Source organism: Capra hircus, chromosome 15 (assembly GCF_001704415.2).
Source record: "Capra hircus breed San Clemente chromosome 15, ASM170441v1, whole genome shotgun sequence".
Taxonomy (NCBI): Eukaryota; Metazoa; Chordata; class Mammalia; order Artiodactyla; family Bovidae; genus Capra; species Capra hircus.
In genome coordinates this window covers 75,537,272-75,563,785 of record NC_030822.1, presented here as the reverse complement: position 1 = coordinate 75,563,785, position 26,514 = coordinate 75,537,272, and the positions used below count along the sequence as shown (strand labels likewise).

The window sequence follows — 26,514 nt, the reverse complement described above, 5'->3', positions numbered from 1 at the left end:
TTCCCAAAACATGAATTTACAATGCAGACATGTAGTGATAAAAAGGGTTTGTATAACTTAGAATGATGGGATCTCTGGAGGCTACCTTATTCCTTATATGAAGGGTGTTGTTTCAAACGAGGGCATGGAAACCAGTAAGTACTGGCTTCTGTTTTTGTTGTACACCTTCCAGAAATTTTCGACTGAAGACTCAATGTACTGGAGCTCTTTCCACACAGAGCTAACTGATATTTGAAGAAAATTTTCACTTCTCCAACCAAGAAAAATATGATTTATCTTTTCCAAGCCTCACTCTTGTTCTTAAATCTATGTATTTTTACTTGTGGAGAAGCTATACAAGATAACTGTGTGCATCATTCTACGGTAAGAATTTCAGCAATGTTATTTTAGCTAAGAAAGCATGATTATATAGTTTTTAAGATATATACTAGGTGTTTGACAAGATTAATTACAGCACTCAATATAATTTATGGAAAAATTAAAGTGTTTATTTAGAAATGCTGAGACATGCTTAAATAATATTATTTTTAAACTTAGGAAACTATAAACTGAAGATTGACTCTTAACACATTTCTTGTAAAAATTGTTAAAGAAGTTGCAGACCTAGGTTAAAAACTAGCTAACAACTTTCCACTTAACTTTAATAATGAAATATCTTGTAGGCAATGAAAAGTTCATTTTACTAAAAAAAAAAACTGTTCTATAAACTTTCATACTTTAAATATAGTCTTGTACCTGGTTACTCAGGAAATTTTAAAATTTAAAATGAAAAAATTGTATTCAGAACAATGTCAGAGTGATAGCTAAGACTGTATGCAATACTATGAGTAGATGGTGGTTTGAATCTCTATAATTTAAATATTGGTTTATAATATTTAAATGTTATAAAATGTATTTACCACTGTATCAATACCAAATACCAAAGTTGAAGCAAGAATAAATTCTAAGGAAGCTACAGAAATATTAGTAAGAATTCTCTATGCTAAAAATTTAAGAATCTTATTTAGATCTAAAAAACTATAGTTGTAAACTATAGCTGTTTTTGAAAACAGCTAATATGTCAATTGTTATAGGAGTATAGGGGAAAGAGCAAAAGTTAAAAGTAGATCTTTGTAGCAAAATGTATTTTGGGCAAATATCTTTTAAATTATGTGATTAGCTCTTCACTTTTCTCTCTATATCCATGTGAAAGATGACAGATCTTGTTATTTTCTTTTAATTACAGTTATTTAAATCTTATAACTTCTACCAAACAATGTTTTAATAATAAAAAACTGGTAATGTATGCTTTAACATTAAAAAACCCAACAATGTACCAATAAGAACCGATACATTTGGAATGATAGATGTAATTGGCTTTTTTTCTATTTTTTTGAACACAGTAGTCTGTACTTTTTACTCTCTTACCCCCTACCTTGTCTCTCTCTCCTTCCTTCTCCCCACTAGTATTCAAAAGTTTATAGTTGGTTGTTAGCTTTTGATTTTAATTTTTTAAAATATATTTTATTGAAGTGTAGTTGATTTATAATGTTGTGTTAATTTCTGCTATCCAGCCAAGTGATTCAGTTATATATATTTATATCATACATATATAAAATATGTATCCTTTTTCATATTCTTTTCCATTGTGGTTTATTATAAGATATTGAATATAGTTCAATGAGTAGGACCTCATTGTTTATCCATTCCAGATATAATGTTGCTGGCTTTAAAAAATGACATCTGTTGTTGATTTTGGAAAGAAAAATTCCATTCTTTTTTCTGCTATTATTATTGCTGCCTTTTAAGTCTATGAATACTTTACCTTTCAAATCTGTGAATACTTTAGCTTATACAAAAGCGACAAATCTCCTACACATTTTCCCCTCAGCCCCACATCACAATTCCTACAAATTGGTGGCAGAACGTCCTTCTGGCATAGAAATGTTGTAGGCCTCTCAGGGAACCTTCTTAGTATCCATTGAAGGAATTTCAAATGGCATGATTCTTGAAAGAGGAATGGCTCAGCACTGTATCACACAGGGAAATGTGAAACAGTCAAGGCCATAAAACCACTGTAAAGGAAAGTAGGCCCTAAATGAATCCTTTTGGAATTGGAGAGGAAAAAAAAGAGCAAAAGATTTGTTTGTGGAAGTTTGAATTAACCAATTAATTATATATTCTTTCTTTGTGCATGGCTTAAAATCTCATCTTTTTCTAGAGTCTTATTTATGATATATTAGGTAATATAACATGCTTCCTATATATATATATATTTTTTAATATAAAGGATTCTCCAGGAGTTAACATCGTAGAAGATGAATCTAATACAAAAGGTGAAAGTAAAAGTAATGCTACTGTTTACAAAGAAGATTGTGAGGAATCATGTGATATTAAAACTAAAATTACACGAGAAGAAAAATATTTCATGTGTAGTAAGTATTAAAAACAACCAGAATTATAAAAGTATATGATTTATTATTTCTATGGTAGAGATGGAAAATTATGCTTTAACATTTGTTGAATCAGTTAATATATATCCTGATCATCCTAGGCTAGAGGTATATGTTTTGGGCACACAGTAGGTGCTTCACACCTAATTTACCTAATTTGTAAATGAACAATTCCTTCTTCTATGTTATATAGCCCAGTAACATCAACTGACCACAGAAGGCCCTGATACTATCAATTTGCCTAGGACTATTTTCTTGGTTCCATCTGAATCAATAGGAAATTTCACCTAAATTTTGAGGGGGGAATTAATTAATATTGAATAACTGCTATAATAGATACAATACAAATTCATAGCCAATTTATGTAGCAAAGCATAAAAAATAAAGAATTTTAAAATCTTCATTTTTGTTTAAAACTATTTAGCGGCAGCACAGTAATTCTCATGACCTACTATATGTACCTAGGGGATGGGATGAGAAGGCGGATCAGAAGGGGAAGAAGTTCTGAGCCAGTTCTTATAGGACTTTAACTCTTAGGTCAGAAAGTATAAAAAGCTCACTTTATTGTGTTTAATCCTGTGTGTAACACAAATATCTCAGGCTTCTCAAACCAATGAGTGTAGGTTTAGATCTATTAAGATAAATGCCTAAGTCCAGCAAATATCTAATAGAAAGTGAGAGACTGAAAGTAAAAATGACAAGTGAGACTGAATGAGGTATATTTTAAACTATCAAGAGTTATTAATGGGATTCTACTGCTAGAGTGAAATTTAGGAAAATAGAAATGACATTTTTAAAATAATAATTATGCAATGAGGGGACTTCTTTTGTTATAAAGGATATCATCAGTATAATTGAATACACTTGGATTAAGTCTGAGAAATACATGGTAATCAATGCATAATTTCTGATTTTGATGGTTGTGTTGGAGAGAATGTCTTTGGTGTAAAATACCCAGAAATATCCAGAGGTATCATGGTGGCATGCTCTCAAAAGAAGAAAAAATTCTTCACACTGTTCTTACAACTATTCTATGAGTAAGATTGTTTTAAAATAAAAGCATTTTTAAAAAGAAAAAATACATGGTAAAAAAGTTTAACCAGAAACCAACCAGTTAAAACTTTTGACTGAGGTTTATTACGGGTGTATATGCTTTTGTGTTTGCATTTTTTTTTTGCACAAAAATACAGCATTAATAGAAAAAATTAAAAGAAAGATTTACCTTAGAAGTTAACTTTCATGATACAGAATTATTGCCTTTTACTTTCTTATGTAGTAAGAATTGATGAATTTTTGACCTCCTGCTCCTTTCTCTCTCATAAAGTGAGAATTGATATTCAGAATGCTGTCTCTCATTTATATCAGTTTAAATTAGGGGGTTAAAATAGATTATTAGGAAGCATATTTTCATTGCGAGGTACTGAAACAATTGTTTTCTTCGTTAATCTTGAGTTAAACAAAAAAGTACCAAGCAGAATATGCAATTCTATATATTTAGTTAGATTGAGATGCTATTGCATTTACATATTTATCCAAAATCATTTAAAAATTCTTTATTTTTTACTGTAGTTATCTTCTGTAACAATATAATGTTTAGCAAACCCATTTTATTATGATTTAAGGGAATTTGCAAAATTCTATTGTTTCTTATACACGAAGTACCAAAAAACTACTAAGAAACGTGATGGATGAGCAGCAAGCTTCCTTGGATTATTTAATTAATCAGGTACAGCTTTTTTTTTTTTTTTAGAGTTGTGCTCTTATTGTATGTATACATTGATACAGTTAGCTAGAAGTATAATTGTTTGATTTTTTTTAATGTTCAGAAATCTATTTAGTGCCTACTATGTCAGAGACACCATAGTAAAGTGCAGGCAAATAGAAAACAATAACCAAAAAAAGGATCTTCACTTAAAGATTATTCAGTCTGAGCAGGGGGTTTGGGGGGTGGGGCAGAAGAATGTGTTGAAAATGTTGTGAATGCTGTTAGAAAGTTGCACAAAAGCAATTCAAAATCTGAGCTGTGGGAAATTTTCCCAGATTACAGAGATTATGAACTGAGTCATGAAAGACGGATAAAAACTTCAGAGGTCACAAAGTTTGGGTAAGAAGACTAAGAGCAGGATGTTCCATCCTCGGGGAACTTCTTGAAGTGGTGCAGGGGTGGAGTGACTGGTGAGGTAGAGGGTGTATAAGAAAACTGACTCGAGGAAATAGGAACTAAATCATGCCACACCGAGAAGTCATCAAATTGTCTGAGCAGGGAAATGCAATGACTAGATTGGCAGCTGGTGTGGAGGATGGCTTGAGGAAGAGCAGATAACAAACTACAGCAAAGGAGCAGACAAGATCCAAAGAACAGATCTGCAAGAGTAGTTAAATATAGAAATGCACAGATGAAGGCAGTGTTCAGGGGAAAATGGTACTGAATTTAATGACTGCTATTTAGCAATCATTAGCAAGCTTTATTGCTTTCTTATAGCAGTGAGAAATTCAAAAGAAAGATGAGCATTATATGTATTTCAAAGCTGGATCTATAAGAGTCTTACGAATATCAGTTACAGAATTCAGCTAAAAAAGTTTTGTTCCAATACATATTTGCTTAAATATATGCCTGTGTGTTTAGGTTAATGAGCTCATGAATCGAGTTCTCCTTTTGACAACAGAAGTTTTTAGAAAACAGCTGGATACTTTTCCTCACAGACCAGTTCAGTCACACGGTGAGAACTTTTGTGTTTTAGCCTTTTCATATTTGTCTTTTGTTACTTAAAAATTTCATGGACAGGTTGGTACATTTAGAACTTTTGTTTAAAAAAATATAGCTCATTATCATCTAACAGGCTGGAGGAGTAGCACCTGCCATTAAGCAAATTTCGGCGCAGACAATGCATACTTTTCTGAATTGGCAAACTTTTCTGACCATTTGAAAGCCATGGCTATAGACAGATATTCAGAATCTGTTGAAAATAGCATAGTTTTATTAATATGTAACCGAATGTAGGCTCTCCTTTTACATTTTAGTAATAATAGTCTTAGCTTAGAAGAAAAGTTTCAGAATTCCTCCCACCTGTAAAAAGTATTTTTGACATGCTTGAGATATTTCAAATTAGAACATAAAATTTGAAGAAGCAGCTAGATTCAGAAAGAAACTGGAATTTAGCTCTTTTGATGCTAAAATACAGTATAACAGTACAGTAATTCCTAAAGGAATAGGTTTCTAATAAAAATGCCCTACATATCTTACAGTTGTGAATTAATACCAAAGTTTCAAAGCAAATAAATGTTTATTGATGGCCTTGTAAGTGATCTTTCTTTTTTCCTTGCAAAAAGAAGGAAATAAACTGTCACTGAGATCACTTATTTGTCAGGGACTATGACAGGCACTTTCGCATGTCACTATGTTATTTTTTATTCTGTTATTTTACCTCATTTGTGAGTAGTGAAGATAGTGTAACAAGGTGGTCATGAGCATAGACTCTAGTGTCAGATCATTTGTCTTCAAATCCCTGACCCACTGTTTCCTGATATCAGTTTCCTTATCAGGAAACTAATAGTCTCCTCTGTCCATGGAATTCTCCAGTCAAGAACACTGGACTGGGTTGTCATTTCCTCCTACGGGGAATCTTCCCAACCCAGCGATTAAACCCGGGTCTCCTGCAATGCAGGCAGATTCTTTATCATCTGAGCCATCAGGGAAGCCCAAACTTATAGTACCTACCTTGTATGTTTCTTGTGAGATTTAAATGAGTAAATACATCAAAATCTCCTGAAGTATCGCCTGAGCATAATAAGACAGTATAAGAGTTTGCTATGATGATGATTATCATCAGTTAAGGAATATGGAGTCCAGAAAAATCTAAACAATCTATTCACGTTTATTTGGATGGTGATGGCAAAGCAGATACTCTATCACAGCTTAGTCCTTCACTGTAAGCTTCTATCATATCTCTAAGCATAAGCTTATCATAAAAATATCTCTTAGCAACTCAGAAGAAAGGCAACAAATCTTTATCTTCTGGAAGTAAAGGGGAAAGCAAGCAATTTTTTACAGCTAACTTTTTGTAGATGATATTTTCTGCATGTTTACTGTGTGCTAGGCACTATGCTAAGTACTTTACATAATGTCTTATATGTATATTGTCATAATAACACTATGAAGTAGATAGTATTATTATTATAACAATATTGCACATGAAGAAAAGTAGTTAAGAAACTTAACTAATAATCCTAACCAGTAAAGAGTAGAACTAGACTCTAACCCAAGCTTCTGGCTCTGAAGTCTCAGGCTTTGATGTGTTTGTTCTCTGGGTAATTGATATTGTAAGGTTAAATTTATTTTATTATATTTCTAGGAGATGATACAAAATAAAGCATCCAGAGTAAAATGTAGCATTATATCCACATAATAGTTATGTTTACAATCCCCCGGAAAGTGGAATGCTTTAGAGAAGGTGATTATAGACTGCTACAGTTCTAGCTATTGTCAACAGAACAGGCTTTGGCCTCAGCACCAATTCCTCTGGTGAAGAACATGATTCCTACTTCCTCTCCCTTTCCTTGTTTTTAATGGGGGCCCCAATACACTAGAATATCTGACGTTTCAAATAGTGGAGAAAGGATGTGTCAATAGTAGCTAGCCCACTTATTCTTTTGGATTTTCTCCTTGTCAGCATTACAGATTTCTGTCACATATTATGTTCCCAAGATAAGCCTAGATTTCTGAAAATACACTATTTATTGGACAAAAGCATGCATAATTGTAAAACATATTAAATAAATGTTGATACCAACTGGGCAAATAATAACAGTGAGTTATCAGTGAAGGTTTATTGCAGAATAAATTATTTAGTCCCAGTTCCTTTGTTCATCTAGATTCTTATTTTTAATGATGAGATGATTTTTCTTTTTAAGAAGTTAAAATCATCATATCATTGTTGTTGTTGTTCAGTTGCTCAGTCATGGACTGCATGATTTAAGAACCTCATGGACCGCAGCATGCCAGGCTTCCCTGTCCATCACCATCTCCCAGAGCTTGCTCAAACTCATGTCCATTGAGTTGGTGATGCCATCCAACCATTCATCCTCTGTTGTCCCCTTCTCCTCCTGCCTTCTATCTTTCCCAGTATCAGGGTCTATTCTAATGAGTTGGCTTTTCACATCAGGCGGCCAAAGTATTGGCGCTTCAGCTTCAGTGTCAGTCCTTCCAATGAATATTCAGGGCTGATTTTCTTTAGGATCAACTGGTTGGATCTCCTTGCAGTCCAAGGGACTCTCAAGAGTCTTTTCCAACACCGCAGTTCAACAATTCTTCGGCGCTCAGCTTTCTTTATAGTACAACTCTCACATCCCTACATGACTACTGGAAAAACCATAGCTTTGACTATTACAGATCTTTGTTGGCAAAGTAATGTCTCTGCTTTTTAATATTCTGTATAGGTTTGTCATAGCTTTTCTTCCAAGGAGCAAGTGTCTTTTAGTTTCATGGCTTAAGCCACCATCTGCACTGTTTTTGGAGCCCAAGAAAATAAAGCCTGTCACTGTTTCCATCGTTTCCCCATCTATATTCCATGAAGTGATGAGACTGGATGCCATGATCTTAGTTTTCTGAATGTTGAGTTTTAAGCCAACTTTTTCAGTCTCCTCTTTCGCTTTCACTAAAAGGCTCTTTAGTTCCTCTTTGCTTTCTGCCATAAGGGTGGTGCCATCTGCATATTTGAGGTTATTAATATTTCTCTCAGCAGTCTTGCTTCCAGCTTGTGCTTTATTCAGCCCAGCATTTCTCATGATGTACTCTGCATACAAGTTAATTGAGCATATCATTAATGAACATTTTAATAATAATTTCACATAACATTGTCAATTCTTTATAATCAAATGATTAAGTCTTAAATGTGTATGTGGAAATATCCTAAATAACTAATTTTACTTTTCTAGGTCTAGATTGTACTGATATTAAAGATACCATTGGTTCTGTCACCAAAACACCAAGTGGTTTGTATATAATCCATCCAGAAGGCGCTAGTCATCCATTTGAGGTAAAGTTTTCCCTTATTATATATGGAATAGGATAGGCATCTAATCTATTTAAATAATATTTAGTTTTAATTGTTCTACTATTTTATTTCTTCTTAAAAATTTTCAAATAAATTAGTATAGATTCCAGTTTTGAAAGTTTTGTTTTCTGGGATTCTTTGCTCAAACCACAAACCAGTAAAAGAATTAGAGAGTTGTTCACTTTTCTATTTGAGTGTTTCTGGTTACATTCTTTAAAGTGAATCCATTTGGTGCTAGATCTTATCCTTACAGTAGATGGAATTATGCAAAATAAATACTTATTTGCTTTAATTAGCTTACGGATATCAAAAAATAATGGTGTACTTTGTCTTGGAGCTTGATAAAAATACTCTAATTTCTCTTCCTACACATGGATATACTTTGTTTGGATGGCAAATGACTTTTTGTGATTGTATAAAAAATTAATAATTTAAAAAACCTTTCACTAAATTGTGAGATTGAGAAGCTGATCCACTTCTTAAACTGCATAAAATGAATTACTCATATCTATCCTTAGTAGTTCTCTACCATGATTTTTAGAGGCAATTTCAACTCTATGTATTATTAAAACTATATGTTATTATATATTGTATATTAATATTATATATATAATTTTCTGGTTACATTTTTGTGCATTAGAAAGGTTGTAACATGAATATCATACCTTATTAATAGTCTTTGTTACACAATAAAATAATTTTTCTAAGTAGATACTACCAGTTTCTCATCTCAGTTATGAACATTTTCTGACATCTATTAACAGGATGTCAAAAATTGGGAATTAAGTGGGAAATAATTTTAAATTACCTAAATTATCTCACCTTCAGATTCAGAAGTGGGCCTGAACAGATGTGGAAAGGGAAGGCTGCTAATTTTGTGAAGAGTGGGACGCATAATTACCTCTTTTGTGGGAAAGTGTTGGTTCCCTAACTTCCTCCACACTGCCTTTTTCTGTCTGTGTGTGGGAAGTTTCTGATGGGGAGGATTGCTCTGATTTTCTTGCTTTATCACTTCAATGACTCCTCCATGGTGATCCTCTTAAGGGCATTTAGCAGAGCACCACAGATGCATCTATGAGTGGCTTTTGGGGTGGGGCATGTGCTAAGTTGCTTCAGTCACGTCTGACTCTTTGCGAGCCCATGGTCTGTAGCCCACCAGGCTTCTCTGTCCATGGGATTCTGCAGGCAAGGATACTGAAGTGCGTTGCCTTGCCCTCCTCCAGGGGATCTTCCTGTCCCAGGGATCAAACCTGCGTCTCTTATGTCTCCTGCAATGGCAGGTGGGTTCTTTACCACTAGCGCCACCTGGGAAGCCCTATAGATGGGGCTTAGACCATGCTTTTCTCTCTGCAAATCTCAATCTGAACACGGGCCATCCAGGCTACGAAGAAAAAAAGCAATCAAAGACAGACACACAGGCATATTTGACATTGTTTTAAAAAATCAGTGTTTTAATTAAAAGGAAAAGTTATTTATAAAGAAATGAATCACTCTGCCACATCAGATGGATGTCATTTGTTTTTGTTGTTGTTCAGTTGCTAAGTCATGTCTGACTGCGACGCTATTGACTGCAGCATGCCAGGCTCCTCTGTTCTCCACTGTCTCCCAGAGTTTGCTCAGATTCATATCCATTGAATCGATGTTGCTCCTGCCTCTGTCTCCTTTGCCTTCAATCTTTCCCAGCATCAGGGTCTTTTCCAGTGAGTCAGCTCTTCACATCATGTGGCCAAAGTATTGGAGCTTTAGCTTCAGCATCAGTCCTTCCAATGAATATTCAGGGTTGATTTCATTTAGAACTGACTAGTTTCATCTCCTTGTGGTTCAAGGACCCTCAAGAGTCTTCTCCAGTACCACAATTAAAAAAGCAGCACTCAGCCTTCTTTATGGTCCAACTCTCACCTGTACATGACTATTGGAAAAACCATAACTTTGACTATATGCACTTTTGTTGGCAAAGTGATGTCTCTGCTTTTTAACACACTGTCTAGGTTAGGTTTGTCAAAGTTTTCCTCCCAAGGAGCAAGCATGTTTTAATTTCATGGCTGCACTCACTGTCCACAGTGATTTTGGAGCCCAAGAAAATAAAATTTGTCACTTTTATTACTGTAAAATCTGTCACTATTATTACTCAACTGAAAAATGTTTATAAAGTTGAGGAATAAGAGCCTTAAAATGCTACAAACACATATATTGACTGACACAGGGACTGCAGTTAGGTTTGTTTTATAACAAACAGTATTATTTCTTGAGATTAAAAAAAATCTGAATATTTTAATGACATTGCATTGAAACTTTCAGTGGCAGTATCTCTTTCTCTAGGCTTAGGGTGAAGTATGGGATTCCTTAATAGCTCAGTTGGTAAAGAATCTGCCTGCAATGTAGGAGACCCCATTGATTCCTCGGTCAGGAAGATCTGCTCTAGAAGAGATAGGCTATCCACTCCAGGATTCTTGGGCTTACTTTGTGGCTCAGCTGGTAAAGAATCTGCCTTCAGTGTAGGAGACCTGAGACCTGGGTTCAGTCCCTGGGTTGGGAAAATCCCCTGGAGAAGAGGCAGGCTACTCACTCCAGTAACCTGGCCTGGAGAATTCCAAGGACTATAAAGTCCATGGGGTTGCAAAGAGTTGGACACGACTGAGCAACTTGCACAAGCTTGAAGTATGAGTTTTATATCAAAGAATGAAAATAATAGCATGTTGTTTTTGTCTTTTCTGGGTTTATTTTAGGTTATGTGTGACATGGATTACAGAGGAGGTGGATGGACTGTGATACAGAAAAGGATTGATGGGATAATTGATTTCCAAAAGTTGTGGTGTGATTATCTGGATGGATTTGGTGACCTCTTAGGTCAAATTTTATTCATTTCTCCTCTTTTTTTCTTCTTCTTGGTATTATGCCTATAGACTGTCTGTATTGGTTAAATTATTAGTAAAAATAGCAAATCCTGTGAATATAAACACATGACTTAAACTACTGTCTCGTCATTAGCCAAATTATTTAAAATAAGTAGGTCTTCAGTTGGGATCTAGATATCTTTATTTTTAGATGCCTGTTGAAATGTGATTTGACTGAAAATTATAAGTTGGGTATTTATTAAGTATTGATTATATACCCAGCAGAGTTCTGGCAGATGGTCAATCGTTATTTGTAGAATTAAAAACGGAATGAACAGGGACCTTGAAATTCTTGAGATCTGTGCTGTGTCTGTACAAACAAATGAAATGGAAATTTGGGGTACATTGTGTATAAGCTCAAGTAATGTGAACTGAGAGTAGTGATTTATAAAAGCATCAGTAAAATTTGGAAAATGGAAACCCCAGGTGAACTGTAAAATCTGTTCCCAATATTCCATGGCAATATCACTTTGGCTGTTAAACAAAAACATTAGTATTCCTGAACACTGAAGAATTTTACAGTAATTGGAACATTTGCAGGTGACTTTGATCATTTTTATGCAATTATTTTAAGTTGCTGTTGTTATAACTTAAAATATTTAACATCCCATAATAATGTCATTCAAGGATTTAGTAAGTGGTGGTGTTAGTCCTACTGCTAAAAACCTACTGCATGTCAGTGAGGTTAGAAAGTGTGTGAAATGTAATAAAATGTCACAAAGAAGGCCAAATAGCTGCCATACTATGGAGTGCAGTTGATATACTTGTGTTTTCTCAGCATTACCTCCAATTTACAACAAGCCCGGCCATCTGAATCTAGCAGTCATGGATCTGCATACTCTAAATTGCTATCTTCCATACATAATCCTTATTTCTGTAGGGAGATAATTTTAGTTTTAATGAAAAATGTCTTCAGGCAGATATACTTTGGTAAACAGACTGCTTTGTACTTGGCCTACTAAAGAAATAAACTGTATTAAGGAAAGTATCTTAATTATAACTTAGGTATCTTAAGTATAACTTAAGTATACTTAAGTATCTTAAGTATACCCCCAACCCCAAGTTTGGGGTATAGGGGCAGTATGGCAAAGACACTTAATTGGTGTCAGACTAGGAGAAACCAAGCAGTCCCGTCTTACTTGTCCATCTTTCTTACTTCCTTTCTTCCTGTACTTCAGAATATCTTTAGTTCTAGGTGGGTATGCAGTTAAAATGCTCCTGCAAGCCCTTGAGAGTGACTTAATGTCTTAGCTATAGTTTTAAGAGTCTGAATGCTGTCACATAGTCCCCAATTCTTTGAAGTTCATTTTATTAGACCTTACTTCTTTTGGTAATTTCATGATTCAGGTAGAGGGATGTGCTTCAGAGCAGGAGTGTCCACATTTAGGCCATGACAGTGAGTAGAGGGAGGTAGAAAGCCAATGGCTAGAACATGCAAATATGCAGTTTGTATTACGGAGTTTAAGCATTCATCCTGGATCTATAATCATCTTGGAAATACTGACCCTAACCTGAGGATACTCTGGTGTTTCTACCTTATATTTTCATTCCTTCAGAGGTAACTGACAAGCTGCATTATAACAAAGAAATATTAGTTCACAAAACATTATTCTCAAAGACAGAGTAAGAATAATTTCTATTGAGCACTTTCAGGAAATATTTCTTTAGGAGTTGCTGATTTGGAGGTTAAACCTCTTACATTTCCTGGTACACATCATTTTGTTACCGGCCATAATATTTGAACTGGTAGTTTTGTTGATATGCCTTAAGGTAGAACTTGATTTTTTAACTTAGTCTTTAAATGACTTTTTGAATTTAATTTAGGCAGATAAAAAAATGAAACAATCTAGTTATCCTTGGTCTAGTAAAGCAGAAGTGAGAAGACACACACACACACACACACACACACACACACGCACGCACATGTATATATATATAGGCAAATTAGGCACACAGTGATAATTTGAGCTAGGGCCATCTATTCCCTCAAATAATTTATGTGCACCATCTGAGAGTTATTGAAACACCAAACATCAAGCACTTAATAATACAAAGTTATGCTAATAATACAGAGTTATTCTAAATATGCTGTAACATATTTAAAAAAGCATTTTTTTAAACAGGCGAATTTTGGCTAGGACTGAAAAAGACTTTTTATATAGTGAATCAGAAGAATACCAGTTTTATGCTGCATGTGGCACTGGAATCTGAAGATGACACATTAGCTTATGCATCATATGATGATTTTTGGATAGAGGATGAAACAAAATTTTTTAAAATGCACTTAGGACGATATTCAGGAAATGCTGGTAAGTTTTTTATTACTAAAATTATCCAAAAGATTTAAATCTAGCTGATTCAATATTAGATAAAGATAAAAAGTAATTTATTTTGGCATATATATCACTGTTGACAGATTAGATTAAAAATGAGAAAACTGTCTAAGTCTTGAGTTTTGAAACTCTGGGATGGTTGCATCATCTCATGGTTTTGAACTGCTTTAGATACTTTAAAACAACTTGCCATATGTAATCTCAGTTGATTCTTTAGATAGCGATTCTGTGGGATAGGCTGGGAAGGCATTATTTCCATTTTCATGTTCTAAGAGGCCAGCATTTAGAAGTCTTAGAATGTTAGAGCTGATCTTCACTCTTCTCGCTTCACAAGTAAAGAAAGATTAAGTGACTTCCTGGGATTGCCAGCTCATGACATCTGAGCCGTGGCAAGGATCCAGGCTGATAAACAACTAGTTTAATGGGTTTTTAAGGGTCTATATTTCAGTGCATCTACTCCCCCCCCCCCCGCCAAAATTATATGTGTTAGCACTTTAAAATACTTGATGTTAAATTTATATTTTGATGCTGACATTTTAAATTCTTCTGTTTAGCTCTTCTGTTGATTGCTCTTGATGGTTCTTGTTCAGTAGGGATGATTAGTGTTAGAAATCCAAAAATGAATGAGTTATGCTTCCAGCTCTTTAACTGATCACAATATAGAGGGCAAGATTAAATAGAACTGAAAACAGAATAGAACAGAAAACTGATGCAGCTCTGGAGGTTAAGAGGGAGAGAATGATTCCAACTGATTGCATCCAGGAAATCTTCATGGAAGGGTGATTTTCAACAAAGAATTAATGTTAGATTCAACCTGGGATGCTTTTTGAAAGTACATACTTGTGCAGAATCTGATGCAGTAAGTTTGGGCCCAGGTATTTGTATCAACTAGATGGATATTTAGCATCCTTATAGTTGAGAATCACTGATTTGTACTTGGAGGAATGGATGGCATTTGGGTAAATGAATGTTGGCAAAGAGAACAGTTTGAGACAAGGCACAGAAACGGAGAACACATTAGTGAATGCCAGATAAAGGGGATAGGGCAGAGGTGGAGAATCCTATGGACAGAGGAAACCAGTGGGCTACAGTCCATAGTGTTGCAGAGAGTTGGACATGACTGAGGCAACTTAGCACGCATGCAATGTCCACTTGAAGATGTTTATTATGTTGAGGAATTCATTGCTCCTGGAGGAGAGATTTTAATCTGATATCTAATAAAAAGTAATTTAAGCCTTAATTTTAGATGCAATGCTTTTTCACGATTGGTTGGTAAAAGTTGATTAAAATTACAAAAAGTGCCTTTAAATTTAGTCATCAAAAAAAATCTATTTTACCCAGGTGATGCGTTCCGGGGCTTCAGAAAAGAAGATAATCAAAATGCAATGCCTTTCAGCACACCAGATGTTGATAATGATGGATGTCGTCCTGCATGCTTCATCAGTGATCAGTCTGTGAAAAGCTGCAGCCACCTCAGTAACAATACCGGATGGTGGTTCAGCCAGTGTGGTCTCGCAAATCTGAATGGCATTCATCACTTCTCTGGAAAGTTGCTTACAACTGGAATTCGATGGGACACATGGACTAAAAACAACTCACCCGTCAAGATTAAATCTGTTTCAATGAAAATTAGAAGAACTTACAATCCATATTTTAAATAATCTCATTTAAAATTTTAATGCTTTTTTTGATAATATATAAAAGATTCTACATAGTTCTCTTTTTACTGAGTGTTTTAAGCACATTTGCCAAAATTTAGCCATAGATGACATCTAGGTATTATGAATCTAATTAGAAATCTTTAATTTTGCAGGGTTTTAATAAAGGAAAATGTGGCTCAATGTATGCTTTTACTACTAGCTATATTAGTAATATATAATAAAATTTGTTTTGAGTGAATTGCAACTTGTCTACCTGAAATCTATTGTCCTTTTAAAGGATTTTCCCTTTTCTTTAAAGCATATATAACCATAGTAGATTGTTAGGAAAATTAAAAAGGCATTATATTTATTGCTATATTTATTTGAAATAGTTACCCATATAATCCACAGATAATTTCTATAGAAGACAATTATATAGAATAATTTTGTGCAGATTAATATATAAACTTCACATGGTTTTAAAAACCTAACTATTTCTGAGTGACTCCATAATATTTTTACAATTAAGAATTTGCTGCAAAAATAAAGTCTTCCTTGTTATTTCATTGTGGCCAATAAATTTACTCTTATTTGTAATAAACTGACTATACATTTGTATCCTGAGCAGAAGAATTCTGATGGTGGCTTCTCTGATAGATCAGTAAGTAAAGAATCTGACTGCAATGCAGGAGACCAGGGTTTGATCCCTGGGTTGGGAAGATTCCCTGGAGGAGGAAATGGCAACCCACTCAGTATTCTTGCCTGGAAAATTCCATAGATTTTCCCATATCCTATAGGATATGAAAAGTCCCATATCCTTTCCTCCTCATAGGACAGAAAAGCCTGACAGGCTACAGTCCATGGAGTCACAAGAGTTGGACACAACTAAACTACCAGTTGGGTTTCCCTGGTGGCACAGAGGTTAAAGCGTCTGTCAGCAATGCGGGAGACCCTGGTTTGATCCTTGGGTCAGGAAGATCCCCTGGAGAAGGAAACGGTAGCCCACTCCAGTATTCTTGCCTGGAGAATCCCATGGAGAAAGGAGCCTGGTAGGCTACAGTCCACGGGGTACCAAAGAGTTGGACATGACTGAGCTACTTCACTTTTACTTTCAAACTACCAGTTGCATTTTAAAACACATTTGTATCTTAACTCTTTTTAAGCCAATAGGAATGGTGTGAACTTTAAGTGAAGAAGAAAGAGCAATGAATCAGTGGGTTAGAGGTGGCTCTAGGAGTAAGCTTATCCCATCGACTTTTTCATGAAGTTGGAAGGAGTTGGAATGGTTAGGCTTCTATAAGAAAACATAGCAAGGAATGTGCTGGACCAAATTTATATTAATTAAGAAAATTAGGGTTGAACGGTAAAGTACTTTGTCCAGAGTTAGGATTATACAATGTCCAAAGGAGGGTAGAAGTATATGAAAAAATGAGGTGAGAGGAGGTCTGAATTACAGGCAAAGACAAATATCTTGTGATATCACCTATATGGGGAATATTAAAAAAATGGTACAAATGAACTTATTTCCAAAACAGAAATAGAGACACAGATGTAGTAAACAAGCTTATGGTTACCAAAGGGGAAAGAGTGGGGAAAAATTAGAAGATTGGGAATGACATATATACTATTATACATAAATAGCTATTAAGAACTACTGTATAGCACTATTCTATATACAGGATCTTCCCTGTAGCTCAGATAGTGAAGAATCTGCCTGCAATGCAGGAGACCTGGGTTCGATTCCTGGGTTGGGAAGATGCTCTGGAGAAGGGAATGGCAACCCACTCCAGTATTCTGGCCTGGAGAATCCCATGGACAGAGAAGCCCGGTGGGCCACAGTCCATGGGGTCGCAGAGTTGGGCACAACTAAGTGACTAACACTACACTACTGTATAGTACAGGGAACTCTACTCAATACTCTGTAATAGCTTATATGAGAAAAGAATCTAAAACAGTGGATATATGTATATGTGTAAATGATTAACTTTGCTGCACAGCAGAAAATAACACAATATTGTAAATCAGCTATGTTGCTTTGTTGTTTAGCTGCTAAGTCATGTTCGACTCTTTGAGACCACATATACTGTAGCCTGCCAGGCTCCTCTGTGGAATTTCCCAGGCAAGAACACTGGAATGATTTTGCATTTACTTCCTATTTGATCCCAGCCCAGTGATCAAGCCCACATCTCCTGCTTTGCAGTTCAATTTTTACCACACATGAAGGTATAGAGATCACAGTACATTATCTAAGTCCAGCAAAAGGCTTAACTTGATTAGAACAGAGAAACTGATTTAAGCTCAGGGATGGATGAGCAACAATGACATGATCACCTTTCAAGATTGCTTTCACTTTGATCTCCTCTCCAAGCAGTGAGTAAATCATGTACAGAACATGCACAGGATATAGTTGCAAGTGGGTAAATATCGTTCCCCATGGCTTCCTGTCCATGGTCCCATTTAAAAATACAAATGCTTTGTTATTTTGTCAACTTAATTATCATTAAACATTGAAACTGTGTCCAGTTTAAAAATCAAAAGAAAAATATACAGATCAAAAAACTTTGCTCTATACCAGCATGTGAAAGTAACTCAGTCGTGTCTGACTCTTTGCAATCACATGGACTATACAGTCCATGGAATTCTCCAGGCTAGACTACTAGAGTGGGTAGACATTCCCTTCTTCAGGGGATCAAATCCAGATCTCCCACACTGCAGGTGAATTCTTTACCAGCTGAGCCACCAGGGAAGCCCAGGATAGATGCAGTTCAGTTCAGTTGCTCAGTCGTGTCCGACTCTTTGCTATCCCATGAATCGCAGCACCCCAGGCCTCCCTGTCTATCACCAACTCCCAGAGTTCACTCAAACTCATGTCCATCGAGTCGTGATGCCATCCAGCCATCTCATCCTCTGTCATCCCCTTCTCCTCCTGCCCCCAATCCCTCCCAGCATCAGAGTCTTTTCCAGTGAGTCAACTCTTTACATGAGGTGGCCAAAGTATTGGAGTTTCAGCTTTAGCATCAGCCCTTCCAATGAACACCCAGGACTGATCTCCTTTAGAATACACTGGTTGGATCTCCTTGCAGTCCAAGGGACTCTCAGGCGTCTTCTCCAACACCACAGTTCAAAAGCATCAGTTCTTCAGTGCTCAGCTTTCTTCACAGTCCAACTCTCACATCCATACATGACCACTGGGAAAACCATAGCCTTGACTAGACGGACCTTTGTTGGCAAAGTAATGTCTCTGCTTTTGAATATGCTATCTAGGTTGGTCCTAACTTTCCTTCCCAGGAGTAAGCGTCTTTTAATTTCATGGCTGCAATCACCAAATGCAGTGATTTTGGAGCCCCCCAACATAAATTCTGATGCTGTTTCCACTGTTTCCTCATCTATTTGCCATGAAGTGATGGGACCAGATGCCATGATCTCAATTTTCTGAATGTTGAGCTTTAAGCCGACTTTTTCACTCTCCTCTTTCACTTTCATCAAGAGGCTTTTTAGTTCCTCTTCACTTTCTGCCATAAGGGTGGTGTCATCTGCATATCTGAGGTTATTGATATTTCTCCCAGCAATCTTGATTCCAGCTTGTGCTTCTTCCAGCCCAGCGTTTCTCATGATGTACTCTGCATAGAAGTTAAATAAGCAGGGTGATAATATACAGCCTTGACATCCTCCTTTTCCTATTTGGAACCAGTCTGGTGTTCCATGTCCAGTTTGAACTGTTGCTTCCTGACCTACGTATAGGTTTCTTAAGAGGTTTCTGGTTTCTTATACGTTTCTGGTATTCCCATCTCTTGAAGAATTTTCCACAGTTTATTGTGATCCACACAGTCAAAGGCTATGGCATAGTCAACAAAGCAGAAATAGATGTTTTTCTGGAACTCTCTTGCTTTTTCCATGATCCAGTGGATGTTGGCAATTTGATCTGGTTCCTCTGCCTTTTCTAAAAGCAGCTTGAACATCGGGGAGTTCACGGTTCACGTATTGCTGAAGCCTGGCTTGGAGAATTTTGAGCATTACTTTACTAGCATGTGAGATGAGTGCAATTGTGCGGTAGTTTGAGCATTCTTTGGCATTACCTTTTTTTGGGATTGGAATGAAAACTGACCTTTTCCAGTCCCGTGGCCGCTGCTGAATTTTCCAAATTTGCTGGCATATTGAGTGCAGCACTTTCACAGCATCATCTTTCAGGATTTGAAACAGCTCAACTGGAATTCCATCACCTCCACTAGCTTTGTTCATAGTGATGCTTTCTAAAGCCCGCTTGACTTCACATTCCAGGATGTCTGGCTCTAGGTGAATGATCACACCATCGTGATTATCTGGGTCATGAAGATCTTTTTTGTACAGTTCTTCTGTGTATTCTTGCCACCTCTTCTTAATATCTTCTGCTTCTGTTAGGTCCATACCATTTCTGTCCTTTATCGAGCCCATCTTTGCATGAAATGTCCCCTTGGTATCTCTTATTTTCTTGAAGATTAGTTATAAATAAAAAAGTTAACATTCATAATAGCTTTGAGAGCTAAAATGCTTAGAAGTAGGTTACTAATCTATTTTAAAACTGAGAAACATAAATGACTCTAAATGGCAGCACAGTCATGTTCTTTGAGAGGGGATTTGGTGCAAATGGTTCCAGGCCTTCCAGGTGGTGCTAGTGGTAAAGAACCTGCCTGCTAATACAGGAGACTTAAAATATGCAAGTTCAATCCCTGGATGGGAAAGATCTCTTGGAGGAGGGCATGGCAACCCACTCCAGTGTTCTTGCCTAGAGAATCCCATGGATAGGGAAGGTTGGTGGACTACAGTCCATGGAGTAGTAAAGAGTTGGACTCAACTGAAGCTGCTTAACACTCATGCATATATTAATAGATGCAAAATTGTAAAAAAATAGAAAAAATTATCAGTGTGATAAGAACTCTTAGGACTTACTCTTATCAACATTTGTATATAATATATATAGCAGTTCTAATTACCTTTATCATGTATTCAGCTCAGCTCAGTTCAGTCGCTCAGTCATGTCCAACTCTTTGAGACCCCATGAATTGCAGCTCGCCAGGCCTCCCTGTCCATCAACAACTCCTGGAGTTCAGTCAAACTCATGTCCATCGAGTTGGTGCTGCCATCCAGCCATCTCATCCTCTGTCGCCCCCTTCTCCTCCTGCCCCCAATTCCTCCCAGCATCATGTATTAGGTTGGCCAAAAAGTTTCTTTGGATTTCCCATAGCATGGAAAAACTGAATGAACTTTTTGGCCAACCCAATATATGGCATCATTACTACTTGTTTGTCCTGTAAATGGGAGTTTGTACCTTTTGACTGTCTTCATTCAGTTCCCCTCACTGCAACCTCTTCCTCTGATGACCACAAATCTGATCTCTTTTTCTATGAGTTTATTTTTGAAGTATAATTTTTATTTGTTTTTGAAGTGTAATTGACCAACCAATCCATTCTAAAGATCAGCCCTGGGTGTTCTTTGGAAGGAATGATGCTAAAGCTGAAACTCCAGTACTTTGGCCACCTCATGTGAAGAGTTGACTCATTGGAAAAGACTCTGATGCTGGGAGGGATTAGGGGCAGGAGAAGAAGGGGACGACAGAGGATGAGATGGCTGGATGGCATCACTGATTCAATGGACGTGAGTTTGAGTGAACTCTGGGAGTTGGTGATGGACAGGGAGGCCTGGTGTGCTGCAATTCATGGGGTCGCAAAGAGTTGGACACGACTGAGTGACTGAACTGAACTGAACTGACCTACAACACTATATCAGCACCTGTTACACAACACAGTGATTCAGTATTTCCATATCATGATTGTCTAGTTATGATCAGTCACCATACAAAGATACTGCATGGTTATTGACTATAGTCCCCACAATGTACCTTTCACATCTGTGAATGGATCATATGGTAGTTTTATTTTTAATTTTTTGAGAAATCCTCATACTATTTTCCATAGCAGCTGCACCAGCTAACATTCACACCAACAATGCTGAGGGCTCCCTTTTCTCCATATCCTTGTCAATACTTCTTATTTGCTGTCTTCTTGCTAATAGCTTTCTGATGAGTGTGAGGTGACATCTCATTGTGGTTTTGATTTGCATTTCTCTGTTGATTAGTGATGTCGAGCATCTTTTCATGTGCTTGTTAGCCATCTGTATGTCTCCTATTCAGATCTTGTATGTCTATTTAAATCCTCTGCCCATTTTAAAATTAGACTGCCTGTGTTTTGACGTTAAGTTGTATGAGTTCTTTGTGAATTTTGGATACTAACTCCTTATCAGACATATCATTTGCAAATATATTCTCCCATTCATTAGGTGGCCTTTTTTGATGATAGTTTCCATTGCTATGCAATAGCTTTTTAGTTTGATGCAGTCTCATTTATTGTTGTTTTTGTTTCTCTTGCCTATGGAGGAGTATCCAAAAAGTACTACCAAGAAAATTTCAAAAAGTTATTGCCTATGTTTTCAGGTCTTGCATTTAAGTCTTTAAACCATTTTGAATTTGTTTTTGTGCATGGTATGTGAGAGAGGTACAGTTAGATTCTTTTGCATGCAGTTGTCCAGTTTTTCAACACCATTTATTGAGGAGGCTCTGTTTTCCCCATTGTATATCTTGTTTTCTTTATCATAGATTAATTGCCTATATAAGTGTGGGTTCATATCTTAGCTCTCTAATCTGCTCTACTGATCTATGTGTCTAATTTTGTGCCAGTACCATACATTTTGATTCTTATAGTTTTGTAGTATAGCTTGAAATCAAGGAGTATGATGCCTCCAGCTGTATTCTTTTTTATCAATATTGCTTTGGTTATTTGGAGTCTTTTGTATTTTTATACGAATGTTAGAATTATTTGTTCCAGTTCCATGAAAATGCAGTTGGTATTTTGATAAGGATTGCATTGAATCTGTAGATTGCTTTGGGTAGTATGATCATTTTAACCGTATTTATTCTTCCAATCAGTGAACAAGGTATATATTTACCATCCATTTGTGTCTTCAATTTATTTCATCAATGCCTTACAGTTACTAGTACAGGTCTTTTTCTTCAGCTAGATTTATTTTTAGGTATTTTATTCTTTTTGATGTGATTTTAAATCAGATTATTTTCTCAGTTTGTTTGATATATGTGGATATTGAACCATCCTTGCATCCCTGGGATGAATCTCACTTGATCATGGTGTATGATTCTTTTATTGTGTTGTCAAATTTCATTTGCAAACATTTTGTTAAGGATTTTTGTATTTATGTTCATCAGATATATTGACATGTAATTTTCTTTTTGTGTGTGATCTCTCTCTCTCTCTTTTTTTTTGTATTAGGGTGATGTTGGCTTGGTAGAATGAATGTGTTAGTCTCTACATCTGCAAATTTTTTGGAATTGTTTTAAAATGATAGGTGTTAACTCTTCTCTAAATGTTTGGTAGAATTCACATTGAAGCCATTTGGTCCTGAACTTGTGTTAGTTGGGAGTTTTTTTGTCTTTTAAATTACTGTTTCAGTTTCATTACTGATAATTGGTGTGTTTATATTTTTTATTTCTTCCTGGTTAAGTCTTGGGAGTTTGTACTTAACAAGTACAAACTTGTTACTTACTACTTGTTTCTGAAAGCTGGTCCATTCATTTTAGGCTGTCCATTTTATCATTGTGGAATAGTTCATAGCAATCTCATATTTTGTTTCTCTTGTGTTGGTTGCTATTTCTTCCTTTTCATTTCTGATTTTATTGACTTGGGCTCTCTATTTTCTTGATAAGTCTGGCTAAAGTTTTATAAATTTTGTTTTTCTTTTCAAAGAACCAATTTTAGTTTTATTGCTCTTTTCTATTGTTTTTCTGATCTCTTTTATTTTTAATTTTTATTTTTACTTTATTTTACTTTACAATACTGTATTGGTTTTGCCATACATTGACATGAATCCACCACGGGTGTACATGCGATCCCAAACATGAACCCCCCTCCCACCTCCCTCTTATTTCTGTTCTAATTTTCATGATTTCTTTCCTTGTACTAACTTTGAATTTTCTTTTTTTTTTATTTTTCTAGTTGTTGGTTAGGTTGTTTATTTGAGATTTTTCTTGTTTCCTGAGGAGGGCATGTACCACTATAAACTAGCTTCTGAGAATTTTGCTTTGTCCCATAGATTTTGAAACATTCTATTTTTGTTTTCGTTAGTCTCCAGATATTTTCAATTTCCTCTTGATTTCTTCAGTGACCCATTAGTTGTTTAGTAGCATATTGTTTAGACTCCATGTTTTTGTCTTTTTTGGAGTCTTTAAATTGTAGTTGATTTTTTGTCTTAAACCATTGTGTTTGGAATAGTTGCTCGATATGATTTCAGTATTTTTAAATTTACTGAGACTTGTTTTGTGGATTAACATGTGATCTATCCTGGAGAATGTTTCATGTACACCTAAAAGAATGCATATGCTTCATTTGATGAAATGTTCTATATATATACTTCTAATAAATCCATCTGATCTGTATATTGTTTAAGGTCAGTGTTTCCTTATTGATTTTCTGTCTGGATGATCTGTCTATTGATGCTGCTGCTGCTAAGCGCTTCAGTCATGTCCGACTCTGTGCGACCCCATAGACGGCAGCCCACCAGGCTTCCCTGTCCCTGGGATTCTCCAGGCAAGAACACTGGAGTGGGTTGCCATTTCCTTCTCCAGTGCATGAAAGTGAAAAGTGAAAGTGAAGTCGCTCAGTCTTGCCCGACTCTAGCGACCCCATGGACTGCAGCCCACCAGGCTCCTCCATCCACGGGATTTTCCAGGCAAAAGTACTGGAGTGGGGTGCCATTGGTCTATTGATGCTAGCAGTGTGTTAAAATCTCCTACTCTTATTGTTTTAATATCAATTTCTGCCTTTATGTCTGTTAATGTTTGTTTTATGTATTTAGATGCTCTTATGATCAGTGCAAATATATTTACAATTGTATCTTCTTCTTGTATTGATCTCTTAATCATATGTAATGTCTTTATCTCTTGTATTAGTCTTTGCTTTAAACTCTATGTTGTCTGATGTAAGCATTGTTAGCCTGGCTTGCTCTTCATTTCCATTTGCAAGGAATACCTTTTTTCATTGCCTCACTTTCAATTTGCATTTGTCTCCATACCTGAAGTGATTCTCTTGTAAGCAATATTTATATAGGTCTTGTTTTTCTTTTTTTAACCCATTCATCCAGTCCATGTCTTATGATTGGAATATTTCATCCATTGACATTTAAGCATATTGATAGTTTTGTACTTATTGCCATTTTGTTAATTTGGAGGGGTTGTTTTAGAAGTTCTTTTTTGTTCTTTTCTTTTTTTACCCTCATCCCTTGTGATTTATGACTATCTTCAGTGATATATTTGGATTTCTTTCTTTTTGTGTGTGTACATCTGTTATGGGTTTTTGGTTGGTAGTTATCATGAGGCCTATATATCTCTATCTATACTATGTAAGTTGCTGATTTTTTCAGTTTCAATGCATTTTAACAATGCTGCATGTTTACTCTTCCCACCCTACATTTGCTATTTTTGACGTCATATTTTACACCTTTTATTTTACATATCCCTTGCCTATGTGTTGTGGATATAGACTTTATTTATTTTTACTACTTTTTTCTTTTGACCTTCATACTAGCTTTAAACATGGTTAATTTATTAACTTTATATTTGCCTTTACTATTGAGTTTTTTCCTTTTGTACTTTTTATATTTATATCGTGGCCTTTTCTTTTTTGCTTATACAAGTCCTTTAACGTATCTTGTAAAGCTAGTTTGGTGGTGTTGAACTCTTTTAGCTTTTGCTTATCTATAAAGCTTTAGAGGTCTTCCTCAAATTTGAATGATAGCCTTGCCAGATAGACTGTTCTTGGTTTTTCCAAGGTTTTCCCCTTTCATCACTTTAAACACATTGCCACTTTCTTCTGGGCTGCAGTTTCTTCTAAAAAGTCAACTGATAGATTTATGGGAATTTTCTGCATACTAGTTGGTATGCAACTGATTTCTTTTCCCTTGCTGCTTTTAATATTCTCTCTTTAGTTCAGTTGGTAAAGAATCCGCCTGCAATGTGAGAGACCTCGGTTTGATCCCTGGGTTGGGAAGATCCTCTGGAGAAAGGAAAGGCTATTCACTTAAGTATTCTGGCCTGGAGAATTCCATGGACTGTATAGACCATGGGGTCACAAAGAATTGGACACGACTGAGTGGCTTTCACTTCACTTCACTTCCTTATCTTTAATTTTTTTGCCGTTTTGTTTATAGCATATCTGGGTGTAATCTTCTTTGGGCTGATCCTGTTTGATATTCTCTGTGCTTCCTGGACCTAGATACTTGTTTCTTTTTCCAGGTTAAGGAAGTTTTCAGCTATTATATCTTCAAATAAGTTCTCTGCCCAGGTTTCTCTCTCTCCTCCTTCTTGGGCCTCTACAATGTGATTGTTATTATGCTTTTGACGTCTTCTTCAAATCTGAATGTTGATGTTGTCCCAGAAGTCTCTTTAACTGTCATCACTTCTTTTCATTTTTATTTTCTATTCAGCTTTAATTATTTCTATCATTCTGTCTTCTAGCATGTTGATCTGTTCCTCTGTATCATCTAATCTACTGTTGATTATCTCTAGTGTATTTTTTGTTTCAGCGATTGTATTCTTTATCTCTTTTTGTTTTTTCTTTATATATTCTAACTCTTTGTTGCAAAATTCTAAGTTCTCTGGTTGTGGTGTCCTGGGGTCCCACAGTTTGTCTGTCAGCCTTCTGAAGGGTGGGGCTGGGGCCCAGTGCATGTTGAGGCTAGTGCATGCCCACTTATAAATAAAGCTGGTCTCAGGGCTGGTGAGTGTGCCTGGGCCCCAGAGTCTCTGGCTGTAGGGCCCTGGAGGTCCTGGGCCTAGTACTGATGCCCTGGTATGCAGGGCTGGATCTTGGGCCCCTGGAAGGCAGGGTTGGATCCTGAGGCTGCTGTGGGCTAAGGGGATCTTAAGGCAGCTGGTCTGCCAGTGGATGGGGTCCTCATGTGGTTAGTGGCTTGGCCTGAGGGTCCCAGTACTGATGCTGATAGGCTCATTGGTGGTGCCAGGTCCTGGTGCTAATAAGCTAAAGGGAGGATTCCAAAATGGCACTTGTCAGTACCAGCATCCTTGTGATAGAACAAGCTCCCCCAAATAGGTGCCCCCAGGG

General features: G+C 36.2%; 1 protein-coding gene across 1 annotated transcript; it reads left to right on the top strand.

Annotated features, from left to right (window-relative positions):
* ANGPTL5 (angiopoietin like 5) lies at positions 1 to 15,850 on the top strand. Its single transcript, XM_005689374.3, has 8 exons — positions 1 to 363; positions 2,270 to 2,414; positions 4,055 to 4,158; positions 5,059 to 5,152; positions 8,367 to 8,467; positions 11,212 to 11,332; positions 13,503 to 13,688; positions 15,054 to 15,850. Exons 1-8 carry the CDS (start codon positions 268 to 270, stop codon positions 15,371 to 15,373), a joined length of 1,167 nt encoding a protein of 388 aa, XP_005689431.1. The 5' UTR covers positions 1 to 267; the 3' UTR covers positions 15,374 to 15,850.

Excerpts from the sequence above, each read along its gene's own strand:
- ANGPTL5 (XM_005689374.3), top strand. The coding sequence starts at position 268 with ATGATTTATCTTTTCCAAGCCTCACTCTTGTTCTTAAATCTATGTATT. Across the intron at positions 364-2,269 it reads ACTGTGTGCATCATTCTACG|GATTCTCCAGGAGTTAACAT; the intron begins GTAAGAATTTCA and ends TTTAATATAAAG. Across the intron at positions 2,415-4,054 it reads AGAAAAATATTTCATGTGTA|GGAATTTGCAAAATTCTATT; the intron begins GTAAGTATTAAA and ends TTATGATTTAAG.